Source organism: Hippoglossus stenolepis, chromosome 8 (assembly GCF_022539355.2).
Source record: "Hippoglossus stenolepis isolate QCI-W04-F060 chromosome 8, HSTE1.2, whole genome shotgun sequence".
NCBI lineage: Eukaryota > Metazoa > Chordata > Actinopteri > Pleuronectiformes > Pleuronectidae > Hippoglossus > Hippoglossus stenolepis.
This window is the reverse complement of record NC_061490.1, coordinates 647,779-669,080: the sequence shown is the minus strand read 5'-3', so window position 1 is coordinate 669,080 and position 21,302 is coordinate 647,779. Positions and strand designations below refer to the sequence as shown.

Genomic DNA, 21,302 nt, shown 5'->3' with positions numbered 1-21,302 from the left:
GATCACCTGACAGTATATACAGTTGAGATGTTGCCAATAACAATGGCATTACAATGGACATAGCAAAATAAGATAAAAAAGGTTATAGTATGTTCAGACTCACTATCAGCATTGGTATCTGTAAATAACCAAATTTATGTTATTGTTAATATTGTTGAAGTGTCTTTCTTTTATTTTATTGTGAAATATTTGCTCGCTTTAAGGTCAGACAATCTCATTTCCGTTTTTGTATTAAATGCTTTTATTTTGAAAGTGAAGTTCCGGTAGAGACACGGACTTCCTGTTATGAATCTGTAATTTCACAAAGGGAAAGTTTTATGTTTTAGCGATCCTCTGAAGAGGCACAAGCTCTTACGGTGTTGTTTAGGGAAGCTTCAAATAAACCTGAACACATCAGTTGAAAGTCTCCACCATCTTTCAGGGGGATATGCTACAAGTCTCGACCATAGTCCATGTAGTGATACAACTGCAGTGCAGATATTCTGTATGAAATATATGAAACACTTTATAGACTACAAACTGAATTCAGATTCATGTGGATCCCAGCTCACAGGGGCATTGAGGGTAATGAAATGGCAGATTCACTTGCTAAACAAACATTAAAACAGGAAAGAATTTTGGTGGTAGCTTTCAGTTAGGCCGAAGCCAAATCAATAATTAGGAGTAACATCATGAATGACTGGCAAAAACAATGGGATGAGGGAGGAGAAGGATGCCATCTATATCAACTAAAGCAAAAAGTGGGAGGAATGAAAACAATAGAGTTAAACACTAGAGAACAGACAGTTATATCAAGGTTAAGAATAGGACAAACAGGATTAAAAAAAACAATGCACTTATAGGGAAACATCCATCAGGACAGTGTGAATGTGGTTTAGGAGAAGAAACTGTGGAACATGTCATCTGTCACTGCCAGAAATATAACACAGAGAGACAAACTACAGAAGGAGCTGAGAAAATGTGGGGTGGAAGAGTTAAACCTGAAGAATTTGTTCAATATTGGATAATGGAGATGTAAAGTATTGTTTGAGTTTTTAAAAGAAACTGGATTCATGAAGAGCATTAAAGTTTAAGTTTTGTTTTTCTTTATTTTATTTTATTATGTATTTATTTCCGCAGACCAAACACTCTGACCCACACTCCAGCATAGTAGGTGGCGGTAATGCACCTTTAACGTTAGGTGCAACCCGCCATTAAACAACAAAAAGAAAAAGAAGAAGATGCGCCCCTCTGTGGTCAACATGGGAGCACACACTCACTGCTAACACACACACATACACACACTACGGGGACCCGCCAAACACACACACACTCAAATAGACACATGACAGGCCTGCTAGCTGAATTGTTTCTCCAGTCTTGTTAGCACTGGGTTGTTGTAATCATGTTTGTAGCGCGTAGTATCGCTGCGGATCATAGAGATCTGATCCACGATGTGTCGTATGATTTCCACGGCCGGAGAATGGCAACGTGCTCCAGTGACCAAAGTGTTAAGGTAAGTTGCTTTGAGCATCAGTTTGCTAACGTTAGCTTTCACCGCTAGCTAGTTAACATGACCCTCATCACAAGCGCCCTGAGCTCATCACTTAATTTTCGGACTTAAACAACATTAAGTATGTTAAATGCAGTTTTACCTTGTTTTATTTAGCTTAGGTGAGAAATTTTGTTTGTAGCACATAAACTAGTGACGCTGTGGGGAAGTTGTATTGTAGTTGTATGTAATCTTTTCAGAGTTAGCATGGAGGAACAACATGAAACTCCCCAGTATGTATAGTACACTTGTGATTAAGAAGTTGTAATCTGATCGGTTCAGGACCACAAAGTGAAGACCTCATTAGTTTCCAGTTATGCCAGTGCGTGTTATTAGTTACTTGACATGAACACACGTACTTCAATGAAACTCTTGTTTACATGGTGATCTTATTTCTCTCAGGTTTGGGACAAAAGTGAAAATGGAGCGTGGCACTGCACAGCAAGCTGGAAGGTAAACCACCTGCTGCTTGATCACTTTTAACCTGTAAAAGTTTACGGCTTAAATGATATTATACCATCCAGTTAAAGCTAATACATTTGCATAATTTTATTTTTGATTTATCTTTTATTCCTTGAGGATTTACGGATACAGCTTGAACTAGTGAGTTTATTGTCCTGTATTTGGGAAATTCAGTTTCACAATAATGCACATCATTCACATTCTCACCTTCAAACCAAGACCCATGAAACAAACAACAAAGCAAACAGTACACATCATTCGATAATATTATTTTTGGAGTTCAGTGATTTGACAGAATCTCTATTCTCTTTTCCTCAGACACACAGCGGTTCAGTGTGGAGAGTGACCTGGGCTCATCCAGAATTTGGGCAGGTTCTGGCTTCCTGCTCCTTTGACAGGACAGCTGCTGTGTGGGAAGAGATTGTAGGCGAGTCCAATGACAAACAGAGAGGATTGAGCCACTGGGTGAGTACAACTGTACCACCAGATTCTGCTCTTTATGTTGCAGTTATAACAGGGATGATCATCCACTTACTTTGCCAAAGTTCTTTGTTTTTCATGGAAGCTCTGACCCAAGTATTTCACATTGTTCTGCTTTAGATAAAGAGAACCACACTGGTGGACAGTAGAACTTCAGTGACTGATGTGAAATTTGCCCCCAAACACATGGGCCTGATGTTGACCACCTGCTCTGCGGATGGAGTGGTGAGGATTTACGAGGCTCCTGATGTGATGAACCTGAGTCAATGGTCCCTGCAGCACGAGATCTCCTGCAAGCTCAGCTGCAGCTGCATCTCTTGGAATCCCTCCAGGTTAGAACACAACTTCACTTTGCATCAAAAACATACTGTGACAATGCAGTGTCTGCAATGTATATGATATATATATATATATATATATATATATATATATATATATATATATATATATATATATATATATATATATATACAGGTGCATCTCAATAAATTAGAATATCATGGAAAAGTTCGTTTATTTCGATAATTAAATTCAAATAAAAAAATTAAATGTATTATCTTTATGGTAGTGAAAACATTAGCTACACTATTTTTTTCACAATAGTATAATCTACAAATTGCTGTTACAGAACACAATTTGCTGTGTGATCATTTTAAATCAAGACAAATATTGAGTTATTGTGTTTTTCTCCCAACAGAGAAAAATGAAAAGAATAGAATAGATAGAGACTACATAAGAGAGAGTTGATGTTAAGTACGCTGTAATGTCACTGAAGCCAGTCAGGTACATTCTATAGAATTATTATTGGAAGGGTATACAGGGCCTAGTGATTAATTCAATGACATGTGATGACTGATGGAGGCATAGGCAAAGCTCTATGAGACAAATTATGATTTGTGAATATGGGCTTTAAAAATAAAAATTGGTTGATTGGATTTTAAAATAATTTATTAAGCCTCACCTTTTAGTCTAGTCTACGGTTCTTGGTGCTCCTCCTGCCAGCACATACTGCTTTTCCCCACTCCTGTGAATCTAGTGCACCTCTCGTTGGTAGTGTCCTTCAAGCCTTGCGTGTGTGTGTGTGTGTGTGTGTGTGTGTGTGTGTGTGTGTGTGTGTGTGTGTGTGTGTGTGTGTGTGTGTGTGTGTGTGTGTGTGTGTGTGTGTGTGTGTGTGTGTGTGTGTGTGTGTGTGTGTGTGTGTGTGTGTGTGTGTGTGTGTGTGTATCTGGGGACAGGCTGCGCTATAAATATCCAACAGCATTTCTCCTCAAATAATTGGTAGGAAAAGTACAGATGTGTACAGAAAATAATAAAATAAATGTTGGCTGAATTCCATTTAGTGGTCCCAACTTCAGGGTCCTGGTGTTATGCATGCAGGCTCGCTTTCACATTGTCATGGCTAGCTGTGTTGCTTTAATAGAACAGCTCATTATTAATGTTATTGATACCTGTGCTTTTCCAACTATGATGAGTCCAATTGTCAGCTGTGAAAAAAGACCACTGCTGTTGGTCTAAAATGTAATACTTATCTTCTTGAAATTCCCCCACTCACTAAATTGTCACTGCTCCCCAGTAACCTGGCCTTACTTCATAGTTGAAATGGGTAAATACAACTGGATGTTTACATAACAACTTATAAGCTTTTGTTTCTAAACAACATAGAACTGCACCAAATACAGGTGGACTGTTGAACGCATATTTAAACTATGGCTGCAACTATTTTGATTATCGATAAATCTGTTAATTATTTAACATTATATTTAATTATTTGTCTGATTTAATTGATTATTAATCGGATAAAAAGACAAAAGCCACATAAATCCTTGCAAGCAGTTTATTTGAAAAGCAACTTCATCCTTAATGCTCTTTTTATATGTATTACACATATCTGCAACTTAATTATGACTATTCCAGTTTCAGATACCTACAATTAATCCTGACTAGTCATAATTCTAGTTCAAGATATCTAATTCGCCTCAATTTTATACCTTGTCAGAATGGTGTTGTCAGCATTCAACTGTAGATATTTATACCATCTTTATGAACGATGGTAATAATTCAACAGAATTGTGGATATTTATGAAGAGAAACCCCATGCAAATGAATGACAAAAGTAGTTTGAATCTTACTACTCCCTGCTATTACAGATGTTAAAGATTTGAGTTTTGAGTGGTCAAACAAAATTAAAGATTATTTTAACTAGTCAGAAACTCAGAATGATGTTATTGATATCTTGCCTAAACATTCTTACTCTTCCAAATGTATGACTAATGGAAATTATGTTGTTGATATGTGTAAAGTTAATTCTGGATAACCAAACTTGGTCAATGTTAGATTAGAGATGTTAAATTCAACATTCTCTAACCAAACCTTTATTTTAATGCAAGGTTTCTGCTGTGCTAAAATAGTGAAAAATGTGCATTACCTGATCTACAAATGAAATTAATATTTATAAAATTGTGTGTAATTTTTAGTTCTGCATATTCCAATCTATATTTTATTTACAGATTTTTGGCTTCAACTTCACAGATCTGATAATTTTCTTTCTTGAAAAGCTTCTTGTGTACACAAATGTGAAACAATATGAGCTCCACTCAGGCCCGTAGGTCCGTACACACATTGTACCTCATTTACTAACATGTGCGCAGAAATGTTCTTACTCTCCGCAGGAAATAAGTCTGTGCGCAAAATCGCCGCTGGTTTCATGACACGTGTGCACCAGCCGATTTTGTTCTCACCACCATGCGTATATTTGTGAATCAGAATCATTCTAAATCGACAGGTGCCTGTCTGCTCTCTGCATTTAGCATACTGCCACGCCTCTATTTCTCCATATAAGGACATCCGTTTGTCATGATGAGAGCGGTGTGCTGAACAGTTGAAGTTATAAGAGATGACCTGAAAAGGTGAAAAACAGGACAATTTCACAAAGCATAAATTGATGATGAGGATGAAAGGGCGTCAATATCGTAGCAATTTAATACATTTGGTCAATGCATTAGTAAATTAAATTATTGCTGTCTATCTACTATTTTATTTTTTTAAATAAATGGAGTTTTAATATACTACTTAGTCAAAAGTGTGTGTGTTTACATTTTCCAGGACAGCCGGGCCTTGACTATTTGTGCGTATGCATGGTCTGAGGAAATTCTAAATTTGTTCGTAGAGTACGAACAAATTTAGGTACGAACATATTGATGAATCCCAGATTCGTGCGTCAAACGTGCATACACACGGTTAAAGCACAGATTTGTGCGTACGCACTGTTAGTAAATGAGGCCCATTGATACAACTACTAAGCTACTTCAAGATTGTTTTTTTGATAGACTGCTAAACTTGAATTTAGACAGTGTTTTGATATTTCTCCAGAAAGTAACTTGAATTTCCTTTAGTTTTCATTTATTTTGTTGTTGGAAAGCTTAATGTAGATTGATATATTACTTTTACTCTACAAGCTCTTCCACTAATTTTATTTTGGAGAGATATGGGACTGTAAAAGCAGTTCTGACTGGGCTATTTTTGGGGGAAAAATGCCTTGCAGTGCATACTTTGTTTTCGTCAGATTTGTTTGTATTTAAGATAAGTCTTTTAATAAAGATCATGTACTAAAAAATCATCTATAGATTAATCTAAAAAATAATCATTAGATTAATGTAAAAATGATGGATTAATGAGTTGGATTAATCGATAAAAAAAATAATCAATAGGTGCAGCCCTAGTGTACTGGGCCTCAGATCCACTGTAGCAGGAAGGAATAGAAAGGACTTGCTGTTTTCCCAGCAGAAAAAAGTCCTATTTTTAAGACGTTCCATTTATTGGTTGCTGTATAGAGTCTTCAGCTGGTAAATGGGTTTAGGTTTTTAAGTGTGGATTAGAACTCATTGAATATACATTTGTGAACATTTAGGGCTCAATTTTAATGAGGTACAAGTGCATTTAAGGCATGTTTCTAAACAGTTGACCTCTTTTAATCTTCTTGAATGTGTTTTGGGCGAAACCTGTCATAAAATCCACAAGTGTACCATCTCCAATTCCCTCTTAAAAGACATCAGCATTGAATTTTGATTTTGAGCATTTTAGCTTGAGCACTGAATTTTTTTTCTCCCTACCAACCAGCTCTCGTGCACATCCGCCAATGTTTGCAGTGGGGAGTGACGACAGCAACGTGTCATACGGTGGGAAAGTTCAGATCTATGAGTACAATGAAAATACAAGGTATGTGTCCTTTAGGGTTACTTTAACCATTTTTGAAGTTAACCAATATAAACAAAAAAATGTTGTACGTTTTTGTTAAATGTAATGTTTTTTTTAAAAATTATTTATCAATGTTTAAAAGGAAATATGCTAAAGCAGAGACGCTGATGACCGTCACTGATGCAGTCCATGACATTGCATTTGCTCCAAACCTGGGAAGATCCTTCCATGTCCTTGCCATAGCAACCAAAGATGTCCGAATCTTTAAGCTCGTTCCTATGAGGTGATCGATTCCGTTTTTTCCTATGTTAATTGTCAAAGTTGTCATATGAAGGACTCAAACATAGAGGTTGTAGTGTCATTGCTTTAAACCTGCCTTCTACGTGTCAGTGAATCTTCAAAAATGACATAAATATATAATTTTTTTTATATCTTTGATCCATCTGACAGGAAGGATAGCACCTCTACAGGACCCACAAAGTTTGAAGTGCAGATTATGGCTCAGTTTGACAACCACAACTCCCAGGTGTGGCGTGTGAGCTGGAACATCACCAGCACCCTGCTGGCCTCCTCTGGGGATGATGGCTGTGTGCGGCTCTGGAAAGGTTGGGAGGATTTTTTGGTGTTGCCTGCTGTTAATGACTGCTCATTTCTCTTCATTTCATTTTGAAAAAGCAGTTTTCTTTTTAATAAAAAGATTTAGAATACCGGTTTTATGAGTAAGCATAGACTCTCACCTCGGGACCTTTACGATAACCGCGGTTTCATAACATCACGGTTTCGTAACTGTAAGAATTGTAAAAACTACAATACCTAACTATGGTTTCCTGCATCTCGTGAGTCACGTAGTCTGTATGTTCGCCGTGCAGGGAAATCTCCTCTCGTGATTCACGTTTTGTGTGAGGTGCGCTTGTTTGTGTGTGCGAGCCACTTAACTGAAACGTTAGTTGAGAAGAGGGAACTGACATACCAGCCTTATTTCCACCAAGAAAAATGCCTTAAATGTGCAGTGTGGGAGCATTTTGGATATCTAAAAATGCAGGGCAATGAAGACGGATATTAAATCTGCAAAACGTGCTGGCAAAAAGTGACTGCCAAAGTTTCCAATACGTCAAACATGTTGCAACATCTTCAAGATCATCAACCATCCCTGTATGAACAAATCAAGGTAAAAAATTAAACTAGCTAGTGTATGCTGGCCCAAAAACTGTTCAGTGAGAGGAGAGATCCTTGTTTACTTTCTGACATGCTGACATGCTGACAGAGCCAACGAGTTCAGACATTGATTTGTCCACATTTGGAGCAATTGTCTGTAAATACGTACGCATGTTGATATCGTGATGACGAAACATTTTATATATATCGTGCAGCTCTAGTCGGTGGTTTAATCCCAGTCTTCCCAATTCCGAATGCCCAAGTGGCGAGATGACGGCAGTGCCATGCTCATAGATGCACTGTATGTGTGAATGGATGAATTGCAAAATCTGTACTGTAAAGCGCTTTAAATAGTCAACACTAGAAAAACACTATGTAAATACAAACCGTTTGCAGGGGTGGACTAAAAAAACACAGACTTCGGACAGTCTTGAAGTCAGTGAGCCGACAACTATTGCCGATCTTGTGTCTCGCATTTGCTTTTTTTGTTTCAGATAAAACAGATGCTTTGGAAATCCACAAAGAATACAACCAACAAAGAAAGAAAACGTTCTTATAGCTGAAAATTTAAACTATAGTGTAAAGTGAAAGTACATACACAAGTTTTCATCCTCTATAGAGAGAAATAAACATAACTTTTAGAAATACAAAATAAGGTACAATAACATAACAGCAACAAAGAGGAAAAAAACAGATTTTCACTGCCAGTGGTTATGCATCTTCACACAATCAGATGTATCTATCACAAGAAAACCAACATCTCCCGGTGAAAAAGTGGTGACACAAGCGTAGAAGACACAGACGAAGATGATGACGGTGTCGGTGTGCTGTAAAAATGATCACGTCATCTCTGCAGCGGAATTAATATGATACGTTCTGCCTCTGTCTGCTTTACCACCTATCGCCTAAATAATGCGGAGGATTTGTTGCTGTTGTTAATGCGTCTGTGCAGAGAACCTCGCACTGCAATGTGCGTGTGTGAAAGGTAAAGTCTGGAGAATTGGGTCTAGACTTAAGGTCAAGTCTGCAAACGGCTCAAGGCTGATATTCACCACATCTTAAATCATTGGAAGTGAGGTAAACTATTAATAATGTACTTTATCGACAGCTGTTGATCAGCTGTCAAATCACCCTGACTCAAATTGTCCCATCATCTCACTCCCTTTGTTTACGTCCGTAAGAAATTACATATTACAAGTAGTGAAGCCCTGACTTTGCCTCCTGTGTCTTTCTGCAGCAAACTACATGGACAACTGGAAGTGCACGGGCATCCTGAAGGGAGACGGCAGCCCGCTCACCAGCTCATCTGGTCAGCCCACAGCCATGAGCACCATTGTGGGCTCCTCTGTTCAGACACCTCAGAATGCACTGAACGGGATGTCTGCAGGAAGGTAGGTGGTGTGGTGCATCAGACGCCACTCACCCAGCCCAACCCGAGCCAGTCAGAAATGACAACTCACTCTGCCTCACACTGACTGGGACTGCAGCTTCTAACTGACAAACTCCTGGGCCCACACTGACCCAATGCTGCACTTATGCAAAGAGCTTGGCTTCCAGCATACGAGTTGAGGGCATCAAGCCTGTGGAGCCCAATGTGTTGTGTTTCCCTCTTGATATGTATGGCTGCATGTTGTAAGAATGATTTAGGGCTTAACACTTTCTTGGTATAAAAAGTAAAATAAAGCCGTTCATATGCATTGGATATGGGACTATTATTTTGAGTGCTTTTCATATTGCGATATACGGCAGAACCATTGTGTAGGTAGGAAGCAGCATTTTGTATATGTCATAAAACTTGATTACAACATTTTAACATCCAGTAGCTCCATGACTGTTGCATTTAAAATGAAGCTCATTCATTTCCTAAACTATTTTTTTTTTCAATACATTTGAATGCATCTGAGCAAATGTTGCCAAACTCTTTGCTGAGCAGAAGGATGGCTTGATTCAATCGTGTTAACTACCTGTAATAACATTAGAAAATAGTTTATACACGTGGGCATGAATACAGCCACTACTGACATTGACGACTATGTAACTTTTGAGAAACAAGCTAATACATTATTTTACAGGTAACATGGTTGCAATAAAATTTTAAATTTCATAATTCAATACTCTCAGTTTTTTGTTGATATAGCCTTATAATATAGATATTGGTGGCTGATAGCAAAACTTTGTGAGTGTCATTGCAGATCTTCAGTTCTCTCCAGTTGTTACATCACATTTAAGCATTTATCATTATCTATTAATAGTCACTTGTAGCAAAAGTTACTAATGTCTACTTTAAGATTTGGACTATATAATAGAAAATATTATAACGGTTATATTTACTGATGGTAAAAGGGGCAGTAAACAAATTGAGCTAATGCTTGTTTTGTCAGTATGTATGTGGCTGAATTCATGTCTAATTTGATAACCTGACTTTACAATTTTTTACTTTTAACTCTAACCTGAGTAACATTGGATCTGTGCACAGTATGATGATCTATGTTACAGAATAATCCACTCTGCGACCAAGTAAAATTTTGTAATGCAGTTTTCTCTCTGGTTGACAAAACTGTGACATTTAATATCATATTGTACTGCTTGTTGCATGCAGGATTGGCAAGAGAGCTCCCTTTGCCCCTCCCCTGCAGCAGCTGACCTCTCCAAAGATATACATGGATCCTGCATATTAATAATGTCTCCTCTGCATCAGCTACCATTTGCCCTCTTTGGTAATGCATCACAAATGTGTCTGTTATGTCCTAGCTCAATACATGGGAGTTACTTCTGTTGTTCATGGCTTCAACTTTGCTGTGATTACAAAATTATGTCTAGTGGGTTCACCTCTTTGAATAGACCCCTTTGAAATCAATAATCTTGTAGAGCACAAAATCCATCCTTACTCCTTTGATTTCTCATCTTTACTTCCTTTTACGTGTTCTCCCCCTGTATTCCATTGTTTTTGCCCTGTCCACGTATTTGTCGTCTTCGTCTCCTCTCCTCCCTTTTTATTTTTGTTGCTTCAGGTATTTCTTTCCACCTTTGGATTCTCCCAGAGCAGGGACCAGGTATGGTCACTTGCTGCCTCCCTCCTCCCTCATAGAGCACTGTGATGCTGAGCCCATTCAGCCTCAACAACAGGCTCTGCCCCACAGACACTCCTCTAGATCACTGCTGACCTTACCAGAGGCTGAAGGGCAGTGATATTGGGAGTGTTTTAGCTAAAATAAGCAGGGAGCCACAGAACTGTCGCTCATTTCTAATAAAGACCTTCATTGTTCTGTGTTTTTGATGGATTGTTCTTTGCAGAATTTTTTTAATGTCAAATGATTGTGGGAATTTTACATTATATGGCCAGGACAGCCATTTTAACAACTGCTGTAATAGTCTCACATATATGCTAGTAAGTGACTAATAAACATAATTTTCCAATATTTAGCTTTGTATTTAAAGGTTCAGTGTGTAAGGTTTAGGTGAAAGGGATCTATTGGCATAACTTTAATATAAAGTAATCACACTGATGATTTCACTAGTGTGTTTCATCTAAATTGTACGAATAGTTGTTTTCTTTACCTTAGAATGGGCCCTTTATATTTACATCGGGAGCAGGTCCTCTCTACGGAGGCCGCCATGTTTTTTACAGTAGTCTAAACTGGACAAACTAAACACCTTTTGAGTTTTTATGACAACTGAAGGCTACCACAGGTTCTCTTTCATCTTTGGAAGAGGAGGGTTAGGTGAGGGGTATTCAGCTGCAACATACAACTTAACCACTAGATGTCACTAAATTCTAAACAACCTTTAAGTGATTTAAGTGCATTGAATGCAAAACAAAAAAAACCACATGTATTGATTTATATGTTTTGGGGGTCATGCAACATTGGCAGAGTCATTGACAGATACATTGACAAACTTTTAGTAACTACTGATATTTCACTCAATACTTATGGATACTTGAAAGTTAATAAGCTGTATAATTGGATATATGTAGCACCTTTTAAAACACAAATCAATGAAAAAGGACAGAAATACAAGAACAGTCCAGATTAAATTTAAAAAAGGCTTTCTGGTAGAGGTATTTTTTTGGTACTTATCAGTACTGTATAGATATATTGAATAATTAAACATATAAACACATTTAAATAACACTTTTCCCTGGATCCCACGCCCACTGCCCTGGTTAAGGCATGTCTACCCATCCTTTGCTCCACCATGGTCAACATAATCAATTCCTCCTTGGAATCTGGCATGGTCCCCTCCAGCTTCAAAACGGCATCTGTCACACCTATCCTGAAAAAGCCTGGTTTGGACCTCCAACCTTCCTTTCCTCAGCAAAATCCTGGAAAGAGCAGTCACTGCCCAACTCCACCAGCACATGTCCAACCATGAGCTCTACCATCCTCCTCAACGCCTATCCAAACACATCAGCCTTACTGGCACAGCTCTCTCCTGGTTCCAATCTTACCTCTCCAACAGGAAAGAGTTCATCAAGCTTCACACCAGCCCCAGTCAACCAAGGCTCAATGCTGGCCCCCTTTTTTTCACCATCTACATGTTCCCGTTTGGTCGTATCATCCGTCAACATGGCCTTAATTTCCACTCTTACGCCGACGACACCCAAATCTATCTAAGCACCATCCGATCAACCGCAAAAAGAAATTCTTAAAAAAAACAGTTATTTTTGACACTATATTCTAGCTATTATGAGCTGATGTGTTTATCTATCAACTGGTCTGTTTTAGGAAACTTAAAAGTCCTTGTTTTCCAGATATGAACATCTGCCCTGCTTTAGTGTCATTAAACAAGTAACTGATCAATTTGTGTTGTGGTTACACTTCCCTTATTGTGGCTGAAATGAGGGATTTTCCCTATGGGGTTCAGTTGGTGGGGATTAATGTTTGTAAATATAAGGCAATTCTTCCCCTGACTTTAATTAAAAATTATGGACATAAATAGTGTTTCATTTCTTTTGACAGGGGAATGCATGTGTAGGCAGTTCTCTCAGTGGGCAGCAGTCTGCTAACCAAGGCTTGGCAGAACACGTGATACAATAAAATCCCCTCTTGGACCAGGGACTATCATTGCTCTAGCATCTCTGGCCTCATTTGCTGTGTGGTAAACAAAATGTTTTGCTTATTGTGGGAGCTCTTCGAAATATAATTTTATTCTGCGAATTCACTTGTTTACACTGATACATCTGATTTCTACAGTAATTCAAACTGTCTTTATCCGATTGAAAATAAGCATCCAGTTTCTTTCTTTTTTCTTGTGAGGAGAGACACCAGGCTGATTCATTATTAGGCTGTTTGTCAGTGTGTCAAACAAACCCACAGAAATGATTGACGTGTGCGCAATCGAATCATGGTCGACTATTGCATCCCTCACGTTTCTATTGTCCAATAAGAGTGGTTTATAGGGATTAAGACTTGCCCCTCTCGACATTACGCTCTCGCGGGCTTCCTGTGGTTTCCGGGCGCTGGTTGGTCCTGAGAACTGTTGCACGGTGTGTTTCTCAAACGTACCAGACTTTCATTGTTTAACACACGACTTTGGGAAGTAACTTTTGGAACTTAACTGCGTATTGCAGCCTCTCGCTGCTAGTTTATAAAGGAAAGACTTCGAGTTGGAGGGGAAAAAGCGGTGTCTCGGAGTTTTCAATGTAAGTTGAAGTCCAGCTAACGCTCACGTTATCTTTTGATTTTTTTCGTCTAGGTGAAATGGACCACTTCTGAGAGAATTGGTTTATATTAGCAAACAGGATTATTTAAATAACTAATATAACTATGCTCTCGGTTACTTGTCTTCTTGCAATGTCCGTCTAACTTTTGAACGAAGACAGAGGAGCAACTCAAATGTAGAGCGTACTGGCGAGTTTGACAAACCCATTTGTTTTTAGCAAGTAGGTTAGCTAGCATTAAAAGTTAGCTTACATAGCTGTGTGTGTGTGTGTGTGTGTGTGTGTGTGTGTGTGTGTGTGTGTGTGTGTGTGTGTGTGTGTGTGTGTGTGTGTGTGTGTGTGTGTGTGTGTGTGTGTGTGTGTGTGTGTGTGTGTGTGTGTGTGTGTGTGTGTGTGTGTGAGAATTCTCAAACCAAACCTGACGTCCACAGTTCATGATACACAAAGACAGAACCGCAACACTTCTCCCTACCCAACCCCACATGCTGCCACATTTATTAAAGAGTGCGTAGGATTCATGCTAAGAGTGTACGTGTACGTGTGCACAAAAGCCAAAAATGGTGTACGCAAAAATAATTCAGATTTATAAAGCCGTGAGCATGCACACCTGAAGGCTCTGTTAACTTTATAAATCACACTCTCCAAGTGGAAACCTGCACATGACTCTGCCTCATATTCTGCCCTCCTCACACCCACATTCAACCATTAATGGTCAATGCAAAGCAGCTATTGAATATTCAATATTATCCTGCTGACCAATGGGTTTCTACGTGAATTGTGGCGTCAAGCGATGAAAAGAAGATGCACAACTTTTTGACAACCACATCAAGGTGTTAGTAAGTGAGGTGGAGGTGAAAAAAAGACAGATTGTTTGGTGGCCACAGCAGGGATATCATTGATGAAGTAAATGCACTGCTGCTGCAGGACAGTAGTTTTAATTTTTTGCAAGTGTTCCCAAATAACGCTGTTGGTTTTAATGCTAATGATGATGTGGTCTAGATTATTGATCCACTTCAAGTGGCGTATGCCTGACTGATCATCAACAGTATCGTGAGTGCCTTGAACATATTGTATATAGGAACACTGTTATTGACGCGACATGGACACTTCTCTTTCTGTTTACTTTCCTGAGTTGTTGGTTTAAGAAGATCCGCAGGTAAACCCAGAAGGGATTGGTTTTGTTGCATCTGTTTTCCGTTGTTTGAACTGTATTAGACTGGACTGTGTTGGGCTTGTGTGGTAGACTGAAACGGACTTTGTGTATATATACAGATTGAACTCTGGATGTTGAGACTGTAAGCAACACACACACCCTCACCTCTTTCCTATTCTTTGGTTCTTTTTTTTCACGTAGTTTTATTTGAAGTCAAGTCCAGCATGTTCTTTAGAGTTGTTCTCTTTGCTTTTCCTAATGTTGGTGTTTTAATGAAACCCAGAAATGTATGACAGCTTCACCCTCCCCTTCCAAACATGATAGAGATCCTGTGGCAGCCTTCAGTTGTCATAAAAACTCAAAAGGTGTTTAGTTTGTCCAGTTTGGACTTCTGTAAAAAACATAGTGATCTACGTAGAGAGGACCTGCTCCCGATGTAAATATAAAGGGCCCATTCTAGGGTTAAGAAAACAAATATTTGTACAATTTAGTGAAAATGTAATTCTTTTATATTCAATTTCTGCCAATTGATCCATTTGACCTAAATCTTACACACTGAACCTATACGTTGTTGTCAAAGAACTGTTAATTTCTAAATAACACTATTTGGATTGTTCTCTCCACGTTAGCATAATTTGATGTTTTTGTTTTTGTTTTTGTTTTCAACTAACAATACCCTGCCTTGTTGTCTAATTATCTTTCCTAGACATTACAGATGAGCTTCGCTTGAATTCAAGACAAGCCACACTTGGCTGTCCACCTGCTCATTTCAAACACCATGGCAGGTTATTACAAGCTGGAAGATGAAGTCCTTCCCAGTTTCCTCTGTGAGTCTATGGACAGCTCCAGTGGCCGTGCCACACTAGGGAATGTGACACTGGGCTCAGGCCCGGGACTGCCAGTGGCTGCCTCCACAGTGGCCAAAATCAGACCCAGTTCTGACAACAGGTGGGAGCTGGCTGCTGCTTTGGACAGATGTGACTTGTTTGTTGTATCACACCGGCCATTCAGTTTGAGAGTGGATACTGAAATCATTCCAGTTTTGTTTGGGGATTTTTGCCTTTGTTCCATCAATGCTGAGGGTGTTCACACTGTCAGCATTCAGCTGTCTGAGCACTGAAAATAAAGTAGAGCTGTTAGTATGTTAAAAAGCATCTGTTTTGTGAAATCGGTGCCCTATGCTTTTGCTTTACAGAGAAGATCATTGGAAGTCATATCTGGATGACAATGAGTTGAAGCAGGCCAGCTCACAGCCATCACTTGGAGAACAGCCCAAGTTTGCCCTCAGCTTTAAGGATGAATTGTGAGTATATACATGCTTGTAGATCACATAGCAGATTTTCCTTTGCAGTGTTGTCTGAAGTCTTGTATGAGCTGAATCTCATCTTCAGGTTCCTAGAATTGTTTTATTATTGCTTATTTTTCTGTAGACCTTTAGTTGGGGTTTGGATTGACTTCTTTTTGCTGTATTTAAACTGGTGCAGATGTTTGTCACCAAAAGGGAAAAGCTTGTTTTACAATACTGTAATAATTATGTAACTGTGTTTATTTATCTTTTTTTAAATCAAACCTTGTAGTTAGATTATTTCACTGAGTACTTTTACAGTTAAGTGCAGAGGTGAATTCCATTGAAGTCAGTCATTCTGAAAGTAGTTGACAACCTCATTTTAATTCATAAATAATGTAATATATTGTAAGAGGGAATTCCTTTTTAATGCCTCCGCGCAGGTGACAGCCAGGCGCCATTATGTTTTCGGGTTGTCTGTATACTCCATTCTTTTGAACACAATATGTCCAGAACACCCTAAGGGAATTTGATACAAACATTCACTTGAGCTCAATAATAAACTGATAACATATTGGTATTTTAACCTGACAGAATTTCTTTAGATTGAGCACACACGATGAACTGATTCGTTTTTGGTGTCTGGAGGGCAAAGGTCAAAGTCATGGTGACCTCACACTCCTGTGAATGTGAGATCTCCGGAACACCTCAAGGGAATTCTTGCAAATTTAGCAGACATGTTCACTTGATGAAATGGTCACATGATCAAAGGGCAAGGTCACGGTGGCCTTGCTAAACATGATTTTGGCCTCTTGAATGTGATATCTCAAGACCGCCTTTAGGGAATTTCCTCAAAATTTGATCAGTTGTCACTTGGACTCAAAAGATAAACTTTTCAGTGTTCAAAAGTAAAGTTCACGGTGACCTTATATCTATATAACAAAAATTATGTAGATGGACTGCACTGGTTGGTGGAGGCATACAACCGCAGTGCTATATTTTTATATGTCATTTGTATGTGGTCTTAATTATTTGCTACGCATCACCTTCACAGGGACAAAGCGGATGACTTCATTGCAGCCCACCGTCTTTCAGACATGCTGGTGAAGATTAATCTAGATGACAGCGCATCTCAAAAGGGCTCCATTATTCAGCTGCTTCCTACACAGATTGGTTCAGTCCATGGCTGGCCCACAGAACTTGGAACAGGTAAAAGCGCCTGCTCCTTTCTAACTTTAGATTATCCATACTACCCAGCATGAGACTCCGTTAGCCCGTTCTTAACTAGAGCACTTGAGATTTACACCAGTAAGTGACTATTGTTAGATCACGCCCACCTATCAGAGAATTTATTTATGTTTACCACAGTCACAACCACCATCATTCAATAATCCAATCACAACTGAATATCTTTTAAGAAGCCAGGAATGATTGAAGAAAAATCTAAAGACAGCGCCGCACCGGACTCAAACCATAAAAAAAGTTGTTATATTTTGTAGTTTCAGTAGTGAACATAAAATACCACAATGGAATGGATTTACACGTTCGGTGAAAGCTGTATCGGGATAAAGTTGCATAATTGAAGTACATTTTTTTTTTATTGATCTCAGATTTGAAGTGAAAATAAATATTGTCAAAAACAGAAGACAAACGGGGGGGAAAAGGAAGGTGCACAGAATTATCTGAGCTGGAGCTGCACATCATTGTAAACTCAGCACTGCAGGTGAACCCTCAGCTGAGCATCTGTGGATACTCGACCTGAGCCTGACGGGATAAATAAATTGAACACATATTTTTCAATGATACTAATGGAATCTTTTTTTTTACTCTTAACAGATCTGTCAACAGGGCTTCTGGCCCTTCCCCAGTATGGACATAAAGACAATACAGATGCAAAGGTACCCATCTTAGTCGCTCTATAATACAGGATTACCTATTATATGTGATGGCTCATTTGCAATAATGTATAACCAGTTCTGTTCATAGGTCATATTTTTGTTGATGTTCTCTCAACCTGCATCAAAATCAAAGGGGGTCATATACACTCAATCAGCCATGTATTTGGTATCTTGCATCTTCCAAAGGCTATTTGGGCAGCTGTGGCTGAGGATGTAGAGCGGTCGTTCTCTAATCAGAATGTAAACATACCTTGTCCTAGGGCTGGGTTTTAAAAAACAATTCTCTGATTAAAATGTATCTTCATTTAAATGGCCCATATTGTGTAAAATACATTTTCTGGGCTTTTACTATCCGTAATTACTTGAAGGGGGTCAGTAGGGACCCTCAAAGTATGAAAACAGTGACTCCACGGACTTTTTCACTCAGTCCATTCTAAGAAATATGTTATTGAAACGTCTCGTTCAAATATGCATCCCATACTTTGTATTCCCCTTCTGTTGTCCTGGAGTTTTAATTTTCCCAATCACATAATTAAATGTCCCCCTCTGCCCATCCACTACAAGCACACAAGCAGACAGACAGAGAGAGAAAGAGGGGTGGGGTGGGGGCTATGAAGACCATCATTTACCCCCGAACCCCGACATTCAACGGGTACAACAACAAGCAGAGAAAGCAGAATCGCGGGCTGACCTTATATATACAGTCTATGGGGCTGACCAGCATGTCAGCCCCATAGACACCAACATGTCTTTCAGCTGTGTTTACCAGAGAGATCGCAAATGCGCCAGAATGAGACCAGTGATAGGCTCACTCAAAGTGCTGTCAGCCAATCAGAGGAGGGGCTCATAAATAATTAATGAGGCAGGCGAAAACAGCCTGTTCTGTCTAGAGCACCAGAGAGAGGCAGAAGAGGACATGGAAATACACATTGCAGCAGTTTTTTTACTTTAAACCACTGATATATCATCTTAGGGCAGGAGTAGGCAAACTTTACTATCAAAAGAGCCATTTTGCCCCCTCTTCCCCCAAATAAAATATGTCTGTCAAACATATTTGATAACGCAGCTTATAAAGTTTTATATATCAAATATGTTTAGAGAGAGAGAGAGAGAGAGAGAGAGAGAGAGAGAGAGAGAGAGAGAGAGAGAGAGAGAGAGAGAGAGAGAGAGAGAGAGAGAGAGAGAGAGAGAGAGAGAGAGAGAGAGAGAGAGAGAGAGAGAGAGAGAGAGAGAGAGAGAGAGAGAGAGAGAGAGAGAGAGAGAGAGAGAGAGAGAGAGAGAGAACACACAGAGAACACAGAGAACACAGAAACTGAAGCTTGGTACAAACCAACTGCAGCTTCTGCTCTGATCAAGAAGCTGCAGCGCTGATCTCTGAGCAGCTGTGACCAGAGAAACTCCTGTTTCCACTGTAAAGAAGCAGCCGTAAGTCACTTACCGGCTGCTTCACGTGAACGAGCTCTGTTCTCACTGTGTGTGTCTCTGTGAGCGGGGGCGGGGGCACTATCTGGGAGCGCACACACACACACTCGCCCGCTTGAAGTTCACTCACGTTCATCGTGACGTTCACGTTCATCATATGAAAACGGTTTTCGTTAAGTTCACTGTTCGCGAAAAATATGCGCGACATGCACAATACTGTACAGGGAGCCACTGCAGAGGGGCTGAAGAGCCGCATGCGGCTCCAGAGCCGAGGGTTGCCGACTCCTGTCTTAGGGGTACCAATACCTCAAATTAAATCCCAGAAAGGTGTAAAATATGGGCCCTTTAAATGATCCGATATGGATTCATAAAATGGCAAGATCTATCTTTTAATTTATGCCTTTGCCTCTGAGTTTTCTTACATGAGAATGTCGCCAACATTTAGCAAGTTGTGTCACTTCTCATCTCCTGTGTCAGGAGTGTGAAGAGCAAAACACACACTAAGAGGAAATACTGGAATACTGACCTAATACAATACAGACTTAAAAGCTAATCTCAAGCATAACCATCCTATAACCAGTTTACCAAGCTGGTAAGATATACCTTGTGCCAAATTATATTTTTATTTTATTTTATTCAATCCATTTTATTTATTGTTTTGTTTGTTTTTATTCAGGATATTTGAATGTTTTTAATTCTAATTGAAATGTAAGATTGAATATTCATAAAGTTCATTGCTCTTTGAAAGAGTTAACTTGCATTATTATGCTATAATATCATTATGTCGGTGGTTATTAAATTGTCTCAAGAAGATGACAATTATATAATTTATCGCAATAATTTCTGGGACAATATATCATCCAACAAAATTTGTTATCGTGACTGGCCAACTTCAATATTTTGAATAATGCACCAAGTAAGAAGTTTCCTTTCACAGTTTACAGCTTTTGTTCTCTGAGAATCACTTTCATATCCAAGCAAAATTGGTACATACACACACACACACACAAGCACACACACGCACACACACAAGCTCGCCTCGCTGTGAATCCAGCAAGGGGATTCCCTGCTGTGTTCTCAAATCGAATTCTCCCGAATTTCTATGGACTTAATACAAGAAGGACAAGCACAGAAATTCTGCAGAAAACTGCAGAGCCTCTCACTCTGACATTTGCGTTCACACATGCACCTCCTCCGGAGAAAATACGGAGTATCTGCGGAGTTAAGTGCATGTCCAAAAGCAGCTTAAAGGAAATCGATTTTGAATCAAATCGAGACCTTTTGAATCGGAATCTTATCAATTTGACGAATCAGTGTCAATACCCAGCCCTACCCTCTCCTATCTTATAAAAACCATGATAAAGTACCTTCCTTTTTTCCACACACACTCAGGCCTCACCAGCCATAGTGGGGGAGGACAATGTGCAGAGTGAAGGAGTGGACAGTGACCATTTCAGTGGCAGCAATTCAAGCTTCCTGGCAAACGAGAAGCTCATGTCTGTGGACAGTATGAACAGTGATATCACGGGTATGACTTGTCTTTATCTGCTAGAATCTTTTCACAGTATCAATTTCTTATTTTACCTAATAGACTTTATACTTCCTTGTTATTTTAATTGCAGAAATAACTGTAAAATTGTTCACATGTTGTCAAAGCTTGAGTCCGAATCTTCTGTGTTTGATTCTCAGATGATGACACTGACTTCAACAATTTGCCTGATGACGAACTGGAGCTGTACTTCAATAAGCTGGTTCCTCCTGCCATGCAGAGAGGCAGAGTGGAGGGCCAGGAGCTTGTCTCAACAGTAAGGCCCAATCTCATTTCACCCCTTTTCCAACCCCTACCCCTTGTTTTTTAGGGTCATCTTGCCCCTTGGAGTAGTGGTTGAAATTTTCTCCTGCGAATTGGGACAGCACTTTTTTGCCATTCATTCAATGGAAATTGAAAAGCTTGGATGTGCTGCATTATTTCACGTATGAATCAAAAGCACACTGCTTCAGGCTGCTAGTAACATAGCTGCTATACGCTGGTTAAATCAAGTGCATCGTGTATCTTCAAA

The 21,302-nt window shown here is 39.2% G+C and overlaps 2 protein-coding genes across 5 annotated transcripts in view; both read left to right on the top strand.

Moving 5' to 3' along the window:
* Positions 1 to 1,225: 1,225 nt before the first annotated feature.
* On the top strand, positions 1,226 to 11,087 carry seh1l (SEH1-like (S. cerevisiae)). Its single transcript, XM_035164295.2, has 9 exons — positions 1,226 to 1,495; positions 1,934 to 1,984; positions 2,312 to 2,458; positions 2,594 to 2,805; positions 6,590 to 6,688; positions 6,810 to 6,950; positions 7,118 to 7,272; positions 9,060 to 9,213; positions 10,834 to 11,087. The coding sequence occupies exons 1-9, from the start codon at positions 1,385 to 1,387 to the stop codon at positions 11,009 to 11,011; spliced, it is 1,248 nt and encodes a 415-aa protein (XP_035020186.1). The 5' UTR covers positions 1,226 to 1,384; the 3' UTR covers positions 11,012 to 11,087.
* Positions 11,088 to 13,272: 2,185 nt separating this feature from the next.
* Positions 13,273 to 21,302, top strand: part of cep192 (centrosomal protein 192) — a 45,704-nt gene continuing 37,674 nt past the window's right edge. For 2 of the 4 annotated variants that reach the window (XM_035163517.2, XM_035163518.2), the window contains exons 1-7: positions 13,285 to 13,466; positions 15,344 to 15,585; positions 15,833 to 15,940; positions 16,977 to 17,131; positions 17,759 to 17,820; positions 20,635 to 20,770; positions 20,932 to 21,047. In XM_035163517.2, the coding sequence (XP_035019408.2) occupies positions 15,416 to 15,585; positions 15,833 to 15,940; positions 16,977 to 17,131; positions 17,759 to 17,820; positions 20,635 to 20,770; positions 20,932 to 21,047 (747 nt within the window). In that variant the 5' untranslated portion in view covers positions 13,285 to 13,466; positions 15,344 to 15,415. Of the gene's footprint in view, positions 13,467 to 15,343; positions 15,586 to 15,832; positions 15,941 to 16,976; positions 17,132 to 17,758; positions 17,821 to 20,634; positions 20,771 to 20,931; positions 21,048 to 21,302 lie in introns of all 4 variants that reach the window. The other 2 variants (XM_035163515.2, XM_035163516.2) reach the window with 2 other exon arrangements.